Genomic DNA, 13,392 nt, shown 5'->3' on the forward strand with positions numbered 1-13,392 from the left:
CTCAGACAAATCAATTTGGCAGCAACCAATATGAGAGACCAAATGTATCTTCCAAAAGAAGTTATGTCCCAGAGCCACAGCAAAATGACAAAATGGACATGAGAAAAAAATATTATAAAAAAATATATTTGAAATGTAAATATTAATTGTTCCCAAAAAAAATGGTGATTATAACCAACATTAGTCTGAGCCATTTTTTCGGCATCACCTCTGGTTAATTTAAAAAGCATTTTCTTCATTTGTCAGAAATGTGCTTCCGTACTGAGCGCACAGACATTGTTCATCTATAATGGGGTGGGCTGAGTGACAGACAGACTGAACAGTCTGGTTGAGGAAGGAGAGCACAAAACAGGCTGGAAAGAATGCAGAGCATAGAGCAACAAATACAACCTTCGCTAAAGTAACGCGTTATCCGCAGTCACAGTTATTATCCGGTTCATTATTAAAAATCCTAATCAAAATTGTGTCTTTACTTGGTTTTATTTATATTTATTTTAAGACAATCACTTCGCCAGTATGTGTAAATTGATTTCACGACACTGCTCTTCTATCTTAACGATGATCCGCAGTGGAGAAAAAAACAAAACAATGCAATGTTTCACCCCACGCAGCAATGAGGAAGTGGCGCGACAGCTGGCTCTGTGAACCGCAGGCTTCATGAACAAAGGCATGTGTGTTGGCTGGAGAATGCACCTCGTCACGCTGCACACTCGTACTCCTTTTTGTGGTTCACTCAGCCATCGACCAAAGTCACCTCTGCCGCTACACGCCTGTGACTAGAGGTGAATGGTTGTCCACTTCTGCGGGTAGCTTGTCACCATTATTACCACACTCTAGTCAGTGGTTATGAGGGGGAGCACATGGCTGAGATGGGGATTACATAAGAGACAAGGAGGAGCAGAGCAGGATCACGTGACTGTACTACAGACCCTCATGTCTGGATCTGCAGAGGGATATTTCCTCCCTGACACACTTACTGTAGTCTGGCTGTGTGTGTGTGTGTCTGTGTGTGTGTGTGTGTGAGAGAGGTTTATGATGGCACCTGTTGGTGTTTATGTCAGATGTATTGACAAACATCCACCCTGCTGGAGTGGACAGAGAACTGAACCAGTTCCACGGCTGACCTCCTGGACGATCAGAATGAACCTTTCAAAGCATGAACAATCATAATATAACACTTTACAGTATTTCAAAAGGCCCCACACATATATGTTCTCAAATATAGCCAACCAACTTGTCAGTTTTTATTGATTTATTAATTTAATTAATTAATTATATCCAAGATTAATACAGAGATGTTTTAATTCACATATTTGTGTCAAAAGAAAATCCATCTAATTAAACAATGTTGCATTAAAAGAAATCACTTGTTTGTTAACTGTTGACAGCTGCTGTCAGACACAGATTATAACCCATGTATGATTATGGGTCTCAAGTCTGCGAAGTTTCCAAAGGCACCACTTTTGTCAAAGTAGATTTTGTGGAAATGTTTTAAAATGATGCACACAATTATCTAGATTTTGAACCATGATACAATGTTTTCAAAATTCAAACATAGTATTTCAAGTATTTTTTTTAGTGGACACAAGAGATTTTGCAGCTGAATTTAAAGAGGGAATTAAAGGCGTACATTAGCCGTGGTCGGTGAAATCCCCGAGTCCTCACTCTACCCCACTAGCTCCAGCCTGAACTCGTATCTCCATTCATCTTCACACAGAGCAGCAGTGCGGCGATGGAGAGGCAGACTGCACTGTACCTCTGAATGGCAGTCCAGTTTATGAATGGAGACTCTTCACTCGGGGAGAATATAATTGGGGAAATTTCATGGACAAGCGTATATTTCCTGGATTCGTGTCAGGAGGGATAAGAGCGCTGCTCTTGAATTCTGGTCTGTTACACTTTTTACTCTTGGCATCACCACACACATACACCAGTTTTTGGAGCGTGCTCAGATGAACTTGGCCTACATTTCACCCCCAAGTGTTTCCCTTTCGAGTTTCATTTTCTTCGCTGCAGTGACTGTGTGTGAGAGCTCACAGTCACAGAAGATACAGTCACTAATTAAAGGCCTCGTGCAGCCGAATACAAAGAACCACAGTGATGCAGAACACAATACTTTACCAGTATGATAACAGAGCTACCAGTTCATGTGGGAATGGCTGGGAGTGTGTGTTTAGGGCTTGAGAAAAAGGCACAAGGTAAGGTAAAAATAAATCTGCTGCTCAAAAACACGATTGCACTCCATAACGGATAAAAATAACTATTTTAAAATGTCCAGGGTAGAGGCCTTTCAGACAAAACTCTGGAGTTTAGTTTAGCAGTGTACCTTTAAATGGGTCACACAACAAAGATTGTAACAGTGTTTTTAATTATCTTTTGTGCTGATAAACTGTTTTACCATCACACACACACACACACACAGTGGAGCTGTCAGAATATGAAGATGTGTTAATGTAGGCCTGCAGCCTCTCTTCACGTTTTCTTTCTGCTCAGAAAAAGAGGGAAGGGCAGGGGTTATTACGGGAGGGGGGCAGAGTGAAGGAGTCTGGGTAATTACTTCGGCTTTAATGAGAAAAATGCCTGCCTTCGGGCTCCCATCCACCTCAATAGTCGGGCCCTGAGTTTAACTGTTGGCTCCCTGCAGGCCTGAAAGACTGGCAGAGAGAAGACGAATGGATTTCATTTGGAGGCGGTCAGATGCGTTTTACAGCATAAATAAAATATACAGGAGTTTATTCCGTGTGAGGATTTTATCTCCAGGTTGTAGAAAAACAAATACAAGCTTAATTTTAAAATTTCCTATAAAAAGGGGTTTTAATCATTGATGTCTTCAATGCATTATGTGAAGCACCTTGAATCGTCTTTGGTGGTCCGGCAGCCTTTGTTCTCCCACCGATTCAGCTTTGTTGACACTGACGGAAGGAAAACGCTGAGTAAGGGAGACGCCGAGGACGAAGTTGTGACCTTTTCACTTCACCCCGAGCAGCTCTGACGTCAGTGTTTTTGCAGCGGTCGGAGAGTCACTCAGATCTTTGTGGCAAAACGAAAGTGTAGCAATACTGTGAAAATGTCAAAATATTCCTAAGGCAGACATTATGCAAGCTGTTGTTTTGCTATCATCAGAATACAACATACTTGTATTCAAGGCATTTATGATTATGTAAGACTGTAATTCTGTGTGAAAGTGTCCCATTTTAAAATCTTCTGGACTTTGGCTCCATCTTCTGGAAGAATCGGTCTCTAACATACCATCAGATATGTGAAATATAATTTCACAACAAATAACTTAATCTCTTTTTACTTTGTACACCAAGCATGAAGAGAAAGACGCCCACTTTTCAAAGTATGATGGACTACAAGACCGCTAATATGTTGGTGTGTGAAGACAAATTCTGAAAAACAATGTCAAACATTTCATGAGGTTTTTAATTTATTATTATTTCTGCAAGTTACAAAGATACAAGAAGGAGACAGAAGAGTAAAGAGCTGAATGAGAAAAGTAAGTCGGTTTTAATTAAGCCGTTATTGTTGTGGTAAAGCTTCTTCTTTTTTAAAATGGCACAGAAATTTACCAATATTGTTCTATAATTTCCCAGGAAGTTTCAATTTAGCTCTGGTTAGAAATACTTTTATACTTTCTAGATATAAGTAAATTAATTGAACGGCATCACCGACAACTTCGGAAATGTTATGAATATTCCTACAAAAACTGAATTAGAATCTACCTAATAAAGTCATCATTTAATGATTAGTCTACATTGATGTTACCCAGTTAATACATTATAAAGCTATGACAAAGTTACCAACAAATGTTCAATAATTATGTTTTAATCCATTGGCGAATTATACTGAACAATAATTTTAGTCTAATTTAACAACACAGTGAATAAACATGAAGAGTTGGATATGGATATATATATATATATATATATATATATATATATATATATATATATATATATATATATATATATATATATATATATATATATATATACTTGTTTTTTTAATTATCGTTATCAGGCAGAAGAAATGTAACAAATAAAGTGTAAATGGAATAAATGTATTTTTCTTTTCTTCCTTCCCCAAATAAATAAAGTCCATGTGCAAGTTCAGGAAGTGGTTTCCTCTAATAACGGCCACACGTCGACGTTACTCATCATCATCATCATCACCTCCACAAAGCTTTTTCAGAGTCTTTTTATATTTCCCTCGGCAATCAGACTGAAACAAAACAGAATGTTATATCAAAACTCCAGTTTGACGTTTTTTCCCCACCCTTATAATTTCCAAACGACACCCGTCTCAAGCAATCGGTTAGTGGTTAAAAGATGAAAAGAAGAAAGTAGCAGAGGAGTTACAGAGGGAGATTTCTTCTTCAGGTGAACCTCGGGCTTATTTAGTCGTCGTCTCCTCCACAGATGGACGCCACGCAGTCCCCCAGGGCGCCCGACAGGTCCGACTGGAGGACACATCAACACAAGCCAGGAGAAACAGGGTCTACACACCGAAGTGACCAGGAGGGATGGGGGCGGAGCGTCTACTCAGAGTAAAGCCTTCAGGTACTTCTAAAGTATTCGATCTCGGAGGGGAAATATTTTACTTTTTTTAATGTTAATTTTCAGATAATACACTTTATAAATCCACTAATAAAAGTATGATGTTTTAATAGAGATTCAATGGAATTCTTTACAGCATTAACAAATGAATGCATACATTTTTAGAATCCAATAAAATATTTAAAAAAAAAAATATGATTGAGAGTATTCTAAAGAGTTAGGAAAGTCCCATCAACTGGCATTAAAACAAATATTTTTTGACTGGACAGTGACCTGTCTGTCTACAACAGTGAAAGACATAATTTAAAATAAAGAAAAAAATACTGCACTACTAATTCCATTGTGTTTTATGTTCACACTTACGTATACTGGCATATAAAACAAAATAGCTAAATGTTTATGCTTCTCTCTGTTCCATCCTGTGTTTTGTCTACATCTGTACGTTGAGAGCAACGGAAAAAACGTGAGTCAAATTCCTTGTATGTTTGCGGATACATGGCCAACAAAGCCGATTCTGATTCTAATTATGAAATATACACTGGCCTTTGATAGTTTGTAACATCTAGCATAGTAGTGCAACTTTCTCTAGATGACCAACTCTGCCTTTAATGTTAGTAACAAGTTAGTCCAGGGTCAAATGACGAGGCGTTCAGGCGGCTTTCTAGTTCAGTTATTCAGCAGATTGTCATTTTGTCTCCGAACAGACTTTGTGTGCCTCAGAAGACCTTCTCGTCTTCTGCGTTATTCATATTTAAATATTCATGGATCTCAGAGCCAAATGACAAAATCCTTCTTCGAACTCTGATGACTCATGAGACGTCAGACAGTGAACCCACAAGGAGGCCAGAAGAGAACCAATCAGGCTCCGTTCGGAGGGAATTTATGTCACTGCAAACTGTGCGAAGACAAAAATCTATGCAAGGACCCCAATAAGCTAGAACTGCTTATTACGATCGAGAGAGAGAGAGATAGAGACACGCACACGCTTAGAATTCCTCACCTTGATGGCGGAGTGCAGCGAGTATTTGTAGAGCTTCTTGAACTCGGCTCTGATGTCCAGCAAGTCGATCTCAGACCGGCTCACCATGATCCGGTTTAGAGTGGACTCGTCTGTTCCACCACCCTGACAACACACACACACACACACACACATTATTTTATGTTCTGTATAAGTTAATTAATGCACAGTATCCTGCACTTATCTTATATATTAGTACTGCTGACTTCTCTCAAACATAAAACTAAAATGGCACTAATTGCTTCTTCAGCCATAATTAAAACACCACTATGTACAGTATACCATTTATTTGTGATTATCTGGAAAGGTGCTTCATGCACAAAGCAGTGCACAAAAGGGAACGGAGAGCTGTACAAATAAAAAAAAAATGTGAGACTAGAATCACCACCTCTGTCGATTGCCTTCAACAACAAGTGTGCAGTTTACATGCATGTCTGTCCAAACTGTCATCGATTCATTATTTTAGCCCGTTAGACATTTGTGTGAAATTGTCATAATTAGTGTATGAATTCTTGAGCTATGCCAAAAAAATGAAAATAAATCATGTTTTGTGAGGCGATGCAGCTCAAGTGCAGGAATAATTCAGCACATTTGTAAAATTGCTCAACCACTAAAAGAATAACATGTAGTCTTAGAATCCTGCTGAACAGCTTCATATTATGGGCTGTACTTCATCCGGCACACATCACCATGTTGCTTTGAGCCGGATCTCGTTCGTGTCCGTCCAAACATCTACGACTGAGACGAACACAAAGACAACAGTCTCACCTTCATGCTCCCATGCAGGAGTTCTGCAAAGTAGGTCGGCGCGCTCTTCACACATTTCACTGCAGGAGGAACGAAAGTTGAACACAACAATGTGGTTAAAAACAGCATTTATACAAAGATAAAGTCTAATATTTTTCTACAAGATAAATATTTTGTGTGCAATTTGGTTGCCATATATTACATTTAAAAAAAAGTTAGAATAAACACTAGTTCCCGCTTGATTTATTCCCTCAGTAAACATGAGAACATTTATGTCTTAATCTCTAGTTTCAAGTCTTCTTCAATATAGCATGATACATTCTCTCTACTGGCCATCAGGGGGCGACTCCACTGGTTGTATAGAAGTCTATGAGAAAATGACTCGACTTCTCTCTTGATTTATTCCCTCAGTAAACATTGTAAACATGAGTTTATGATCTCAATCTCTAGTTTCAAGTCTTCTTCAATACAGCACGATGTTCATTTAGTAAATTATGGTCCATTAGTCAAACTAAATAAAGCAGGGTATGCTTTAGGGCGGGGCTACAAGGTGATTGACAGGTCTGTACCAACGACCAAAAGTATGCAGACATTCCTATGCGTGACTGTTGAACATGCAATTCCAAAAACATTCGACATTGCTCTGCAGCTGATTTAGTCAACGTATTTCTGGCATTAAAGTCTATAATAATAATAATAATAATAATAATAATAATAATAAGTCAGAATCAACAGTTGAAGCACAAACCAATGGCCACCAGCATCTCCTCCAGGTCCCCCGTCATCTCTCCTTCAATGCTCTGCTGCAGCGTCTTCCCACTGATGTTCTTGTATTCAACAAGAGCTGCACAAAAGAACCAGTCTCACATCGACATTCACGATCATTCCAGATTGATGGTAAACTGTAAGAACTCAACTGCGGTTTTAAAATAAACGCCATGAGTTCAACGGGACGTACTTTGTCTCAGTTGAGGGATACTTCTCTGGCAGAGGATGTCAATAAATTTAGATTCATCCGTGCCCCACTTCTTCTCCCCGGCATCGTAGAGGGTCTGGGTGGAAGAGAATACAAATATACTCAACATAAAGAGTGTGTGTGTGTGTGTGTGTGTGTGTGTGTGTGTAAACTTTAGTGAATCCCGTTCAAAGGCACCTTAGCGTCTGTTTTTGCTTGCTCCGTATTGACCGTGGTGTTCTCATCCCTCTTGCCCTGGCGAGAAAAAAAAAAAAAAAAAGAGAGCAGTCTTTCATGAAAATATCCTCGTTTTCATCAGTCCTCAAACACTTCAGGTGTAAACTAAGAGATCGCGGTTGACTTTACAGTTACAAACTCCCGCTGTGCAGCCGAGCCTCGTCCAAACCAACAGAACTTGTTTATCTCCCTTTGTGTTTGGTAATTATGACGACTGTTAAGATGACGAATGTGACGGTTTGTTTCACCACCGCTTAAAGAGATGTGCTTTTCCTTCTTTAACCGTTAGTATTTAAACTTATTTTTGTCCATATCTATATATTTATCCATTTTATCTTTTTCAATTATCTCATGGTAAAAGATGCAAGAAAAAAGAAAATGGATATGTAAAATTGGTAAACGTGACCACATTCCTCCAAAAATAGAAGTAGATTTTATTTAAAATAACTTGGGTGACACTTACTATGACACCCATGTCATAGTAATAACCATTCATAAACATCCATAATGTTTTATAACAATCATGTATCATAATACTAGAGACTCACTGACTATTTTTGTTAATAGTCTTTTTGTAATTCATTGTATTCACAGAGAATTCTGTATCTGGACCGAGGCTTCAGTCTTCTCTTTGCTCTGCGATGACAAACCTCGGCCAGGAGGAGCAGCGCGTCAGAAAAGTCTCCGGAAACTTCCTTCTTCAGGTCGAGGGTCAACTTCTTCTCCGTTTCTGTGAAAGAGAAAAAAGACAAATTTGTGATTCTGACGTTTCTCAGAAAACTTTCTCCGTTGTGCATTATTATTATTATTATTATTATTATTATTATTATTATTATTATTATTTACCCTCCAGGTAGACGTCAGTGAGAGCTTTGATCTGCTGGTTGGATCTGGAGGCAAAGATCTCGATCAAGACGCTGTCCGTCGTCCCGGCTCCCTGAAACGTCACAGTCAGTCAGTTCACCACCTGGAGCTCGACGCCTCACCGGCATTCACACCACCAACCAGATTTAATGAACCGCAAATTAACAACCTGCCGTTGCTTATTCATAACTTTCCCCAGGGAGCAAATATCCCTCATAAACAGACTAAAAATAAACATTCATAGTATATTTCATGGCTTAGTCGCTTGAAGACAACTGGTCGAAGCCTTTAAATCATGAATACAAGTATACATTGAAGAGCAAAAGCAACATTTCACTTATCTTAACTAAGTTCATACATATTTTAGGTTTTATATTTAACCATATTTACTGCAACAATTACCAAGGGAAATTTCCTTGTATGTGAAAAGCTACTTGCTAATCAATTAGAAATACAATTTCAAGTTTCCAAGTCAGCTCAACTCTGCAAGCTGATTGTGTTTATTAAAATATATTTTTCCACAAACTAACATTTAGTCCTAAAATAAAATTACTATTTTTAGTTTCCATTAGGCGCTGGCGTCAGTATGACTTCTCATACACTAAATGGTTATCACTCTGTATATATTTTTACTCATTCTTCTGTTGCATCATCTTATAAAATGAAATTTAAAACGTGTGTAAAACAGACCTTCATGGCGCGCATCACTTCGTGACAGTCGAACGCTGCAGGAGGGGTGGCGAGCGCCACCAGCAGATCCTCGAGGTCCCCGCTGGTGTCTCCTTTCAGGTCCTCCACCAGCGTCTGTGGCATTAAAAACACAACCCGTCACTCCTCAAACAGACACACGCCCACAAGCACACCCAGGCAAACATGCAAACACACATGCAAACACAGCCATGCAAATATAGCACAACAGGGGACACACACACACACAGTGAGAACTGTTTGTCATGTTAAAGCTGCACAAGACAACATTAAAAAAAAAAAAAACTCTGGTTTTCCTAATTTAAAAAAAAAGATTCACTCAGAAAGTCAACAATGTAATCTTTATGATAAAGTAGATATAATATTAATATTTTAACAAATCAAGCATGAATAATTGTTCTGTTGAGGATATCTTTTAGATGTGTAAACGAAAGTAAATGAACTGAAACTAAGACCATTTCATTTAACATTGGCTCCAGTCTTGTAAAGGTTTAATGGAAACAATCAGAAACACCAGCTGCAAAATAAGAGGAAAAACTAGTTTGTAGGTTGAAGCTATTTTAGACTATCAGTCTAGACTGATGCTCTTACTCTGCCGGTGGCGCCATGATAAGCTTCACAGACGAGCTGCCTCTGAGCGCTGCTCCGGTGGGTCAAAATGTCAATCAGAGTCTTCTCATTGGTGCCTGAAACATTTAAATAAAACAAGAGCATCAATTAAACATGAAAAAAGGGAGTAAATTGAAATAAATAAATAAATAGTTTTAAAGCCACGTGATAAAACTGGAGAGAAATTGTTTTGTCTTTTTAAAAAAAAAAAAAATTAAAAAAAAAAAAGATTAAAGTCAAATGTTAAATAAGAAGAAGCCAAAATAAACAAAAGTGTAATGTTTTAACTTATTCAAGTGTTCACTGAACAAGTGGCCTATATTACAATATTGTATCATCATAATCATAATCATATTTAGGACATTAGCATCCTAATTTAGCATGTTAGCATGCAACATTAATCTCAAAATACAACAGTGGCCAACTGTAATTTGGGGATAACTAAATGTTATCCGGTCATGTACTGGAGTCATTTTTCATTAGTCTATTCAAAGAAAATATAATTATATATATATATTTTATGTTGTACCAAGTCCTTCGATGGCCTTCCTCAGAGCCACAGCATCGTCTCCTGCATCAAAGTGTGCAATGGGCTTGATGGTTCCTCTCTCCCCAGTCTGAAGAAGAGTTTATACAGGTTTTACTCTTTTGTCATAAATAAATAATAATAAAGCCAATGACAAACCTGAACAGGACACTTTTAGCTGGACCTACCGTTGTTGTGAAGGAGGACGGGGTATCCACAAGGCTTTCCAAGTTATCCTGCAGAGCAGTTAAAACGTGCGGTCAGTGGAAACCTATAAATAAAAAATAAAAAAAAACGAAAGACAGAACTCGGCTTACCCAGAGAGTCGCCATGGCGCCAACAGGAAGTTCTTCTGGAGGAAAACACATTCACAGTTATCTCTGTTCTCAACATATTCTTCACCACCAAACTCCATTCAAACACCACATACATGACCATAAACAGAGCTTACTGGAGCCATTTATGGAAGAATCTGCTTTATTGGCGACATACAAGGAATTTTATTCTGTTTTTTCCCCATCTCAACATACACACAAAAGGAATAGACAAATAAACAAGGACAACAAAGTTATTCATTGTGATCATGTCCAATTGTGTCTCCTATGAGTTATGCCTTCAATAATAATATACGGATGTATAAACCTCTATACATGTACATAATCATCCAGTTCATCGATTCAGTATTTATTTACAGTATATTTATAGTTTACAACTTACAGAACACTTCACTAGTAGACTTTTTAAATCAAATTCCTTGTATTTCAAGTCAGTAAGTATATAGTTGTTTTACAGTATATTTAAATGTTTAATATCATGATAAAATTATAATTTGACAGAATATTAATTATTGTTTGACTACCAATTCATCTCTAAAGAGAAAAACGTGACAATAAAAGCCAATATTATTCATGTCTTGCTGCCTGAAAAACTCTCCCAATTCAAAGCAAATATTATTAATTTGTTTGCACTTTCTTATTTTTATTTTGGAGGCAGCTATATCAAAACTAAAATCTGTACACTAATAAAAATACAATATTTATTTCTGACTTATTTGGCATCAATCTTGTTTTGTATTAAATTACTGTAATTGTGACCTTATAGCACTCTTCTATTATTCCTATATATTGTTTGTAGAATTTGACATATGATTTGTTGTGTCTGCCAGTAGCCGGGTTATATTTAAAACGTTTATTGTGAGGTTTTAGCCTCATTGACACTTCTACATAAAACAAAGTTCAGTCTCAATTCAGCCTCATTAGTGAAGCCAGCTGATCTCTGCCCAAATGCAACAAAATACGAAATACAAAAGAAAAATACGAAATAACACGTCACACGGTTTAGTGATACAACAGAAAAACGTAAATTATGACTTCATGCTATAAACTTGCTGTCAAGTTGTCTGTAAATAATATAGATTCACTGCAGACTCCCTCTTGTGATTCGAGTGAAAACGTTCACTTCTTTCCTCAGGTAAAAGTGAGCTAATCAGAAAAGTAATCACGTGTCCAAACCTTCAATAATACGTTTTTAAACCAACAATAAAACATAAACGCCGTAGAAGACAAGACATTAGCGAGAGTCACATAAATCAGAGAAAACCTCACCTGTATTTGAGTTTGAACCGGAAAAGTGTTGCGGCACACCTTTAACAGTGGAAGCCGGATATCTACCTGAGGAGTCATCTGACCACGCCCACTCACGCATGCGTCGCCTTCAGGGTCCGCTTGGACATTTCATATATCAACATTTAGAGGGAACTTGCTGCTGAAAATAATGATATTATACATCAGTCTTTGGCCCAATTCCAATGTCTTTCCTAAACCCTCAAACCCTGACCCCTCAGGGACTTACTGACGTCACCTGGTAACTGGTTGAGTGTGAGAGGCTGTGAGCGCTTGAACTGGTGCAAATATGAATGGGACAGCCATTTGCTGCAACACATCACGTGACAATGACTACATACAAAAATATTGTGTACAATTGTGGGTATTTATTTTATACTTTTCATATCCTGATTTGAACATCTTTCAGGCTCTTTCCTCACGAGATGAGAAGTCATTTTAAATAATTTATTTACTTGTTTTTCTCAAAAATGAAATGGTTGATAAATACATCTCTGTAAAAATAATATTATATATAATTTCTGTTTGCATGCCTCTAATTTCATGTGTTTTTATGTTCCATCTTTAATCCTTAATGTTGTTGTGTAAACGCCCACGTGCCTCTTTGTTGAGTGTCGTCCACTGGATGAGCCACACCTGAGCTGGTCTGGCCTTCAAGACCTTCTTCATTTGGCAGCCTGTCTCTGGGGGAGGAGATCCTCTGTGACTTATGTTTCAGTTCTGTTTCTTTGTACACACTGCCACATACATTCACCCAGTATATGGTGGCTTGCAGGTTTTAGTGCATAAGTACGCACCACAAGTAGCACCTGAAGACTAGTGGGGAGCTTCCTTAGTGCTGGTGAGGCAGCTAGAGGGACAGCAGTGACGGCTGTGTGTGAGCTGCTTCTGCTGTTAGTGTGTTGGACTTTCTGTGGATCGGTATGTGTTTTGTGGTCAGGCGGTCTGTTTCCATCTACTAGAGCGCTGGTTGTTGGTCAGATTCAAATTAGATGCTGTTGGTCCGAAACTTGAAGCGTTTGCTGCTCCTCGTTTCAATAACAATAATTTATTGTGCTTCCTTCTAACTGGATGTTTTGTGTTCATGGTCATGTTCTAGATGATCCTGGACTCTGTAATGAGAGCATTGCATAGCTTTTTGGGTGTTTGGACCCAGTTACCTTGCAGGTGTTAACCATGAGAACCTGAAGAGTGCTGCTGCAGTGTGCAGTATGTAATGCTTCATATGGTACGCAGGTTGGTAGTTAAAGGAGCAATGTGGTGAACTGGCACTGCCCATAGGTGCCACAGTACATGCCTTGGTTGGTGTGAGCTGTGTTGTAGCTGGGCTGCCTCTTTGTGCTGTGGACTGGCGTGACACAGTTGCTGTGGCTTATGTTTTAGTTCTGTTTCATGGTACACACTGCCATGCATGCACTTCACTACTGATAACTGATACCTCCACTTTACATGGTTTGACTTATGTTGTAAATAAATGGCTTCTTCTTAGCAGCCCACTGGTTTATCTCCCTGTTTGTTGCAATCGCTGAGCCGGGTTTTGACATGAA

The 13,392-nt window shown here is 38.4% G+C and overlaps 1 protein-coding gene across 3 annotated transcripts; it reads right to left on the reverse strand.

Moving 5' to 3' along the window:
* Window positions 1-4,003: 4,003 nt before the first annotated feature.
* anxa3a (annexin A3a) lies at window positions 4,004-11,854 on the reverse strand. 3 transcript variants are annotated; one of them, XM_079222664.1, is made up of 15 exons: window positions 11,828-11,854; window positions 10,541-10,572; window positions 10,412-10,459; window positions 10,227-10,314; window positions 9,680-9,774; window positions 9,071-9,184; window positions 8,363-8,453; window positions 8,167-8,246; window positions 7,478-7,534; window positions 7,283-7,376; window positions 7,073-7,168; window positions 6,346-6,404; window positions 5,560-5,682; window positions 4,362-4,462; window positions 4,131-4,224 (listed from the first exon to the last, which is right to left on the reverse strand). In XM_079222664.1, the coding sequence occupies exons 2-14, from the start codon at window positions 10,553-10,555 to the stop codon at window positions 4,400-4,402; spliced, it is 1,023 nt and encodes a 340-aa protein (XP_079078790.1). In that variant the 5' UTR covers window positions 10,556-10,572; window positions 11,828-11,854; the 3' UTR covers window positions 4,131-4,224; window positions 4,362-4,399. The 3 variants fall into 3 exon arrangements, with proteins under 3 accessions (XP_079078788.1, XP_079078789.1, XP_079078790.1); XM_079222662.1 differs by lacking the exon at window positions 4,362-4,462 and having other exon boundaries at window positions 4,004-4,224; XM_079222663.1 differs by having other exon boundaries at window positions 4,004-4,462.
* Between the last annotated feature and the right edge of the window lie 1,538 nt (window positions 11,855-13,392).

Source organism: Taurulus bubalis (assembly GCF_910589615.1).
Source record: "Taurulus bubalis genome assembly, chromosome: 8".
NCBI classification, from domain to species: Eukaryota; Metazoa; Chordata; class Actinopteri; order Perciformes; family Cottidae; genus Taurulus; species Taurulus bubalis.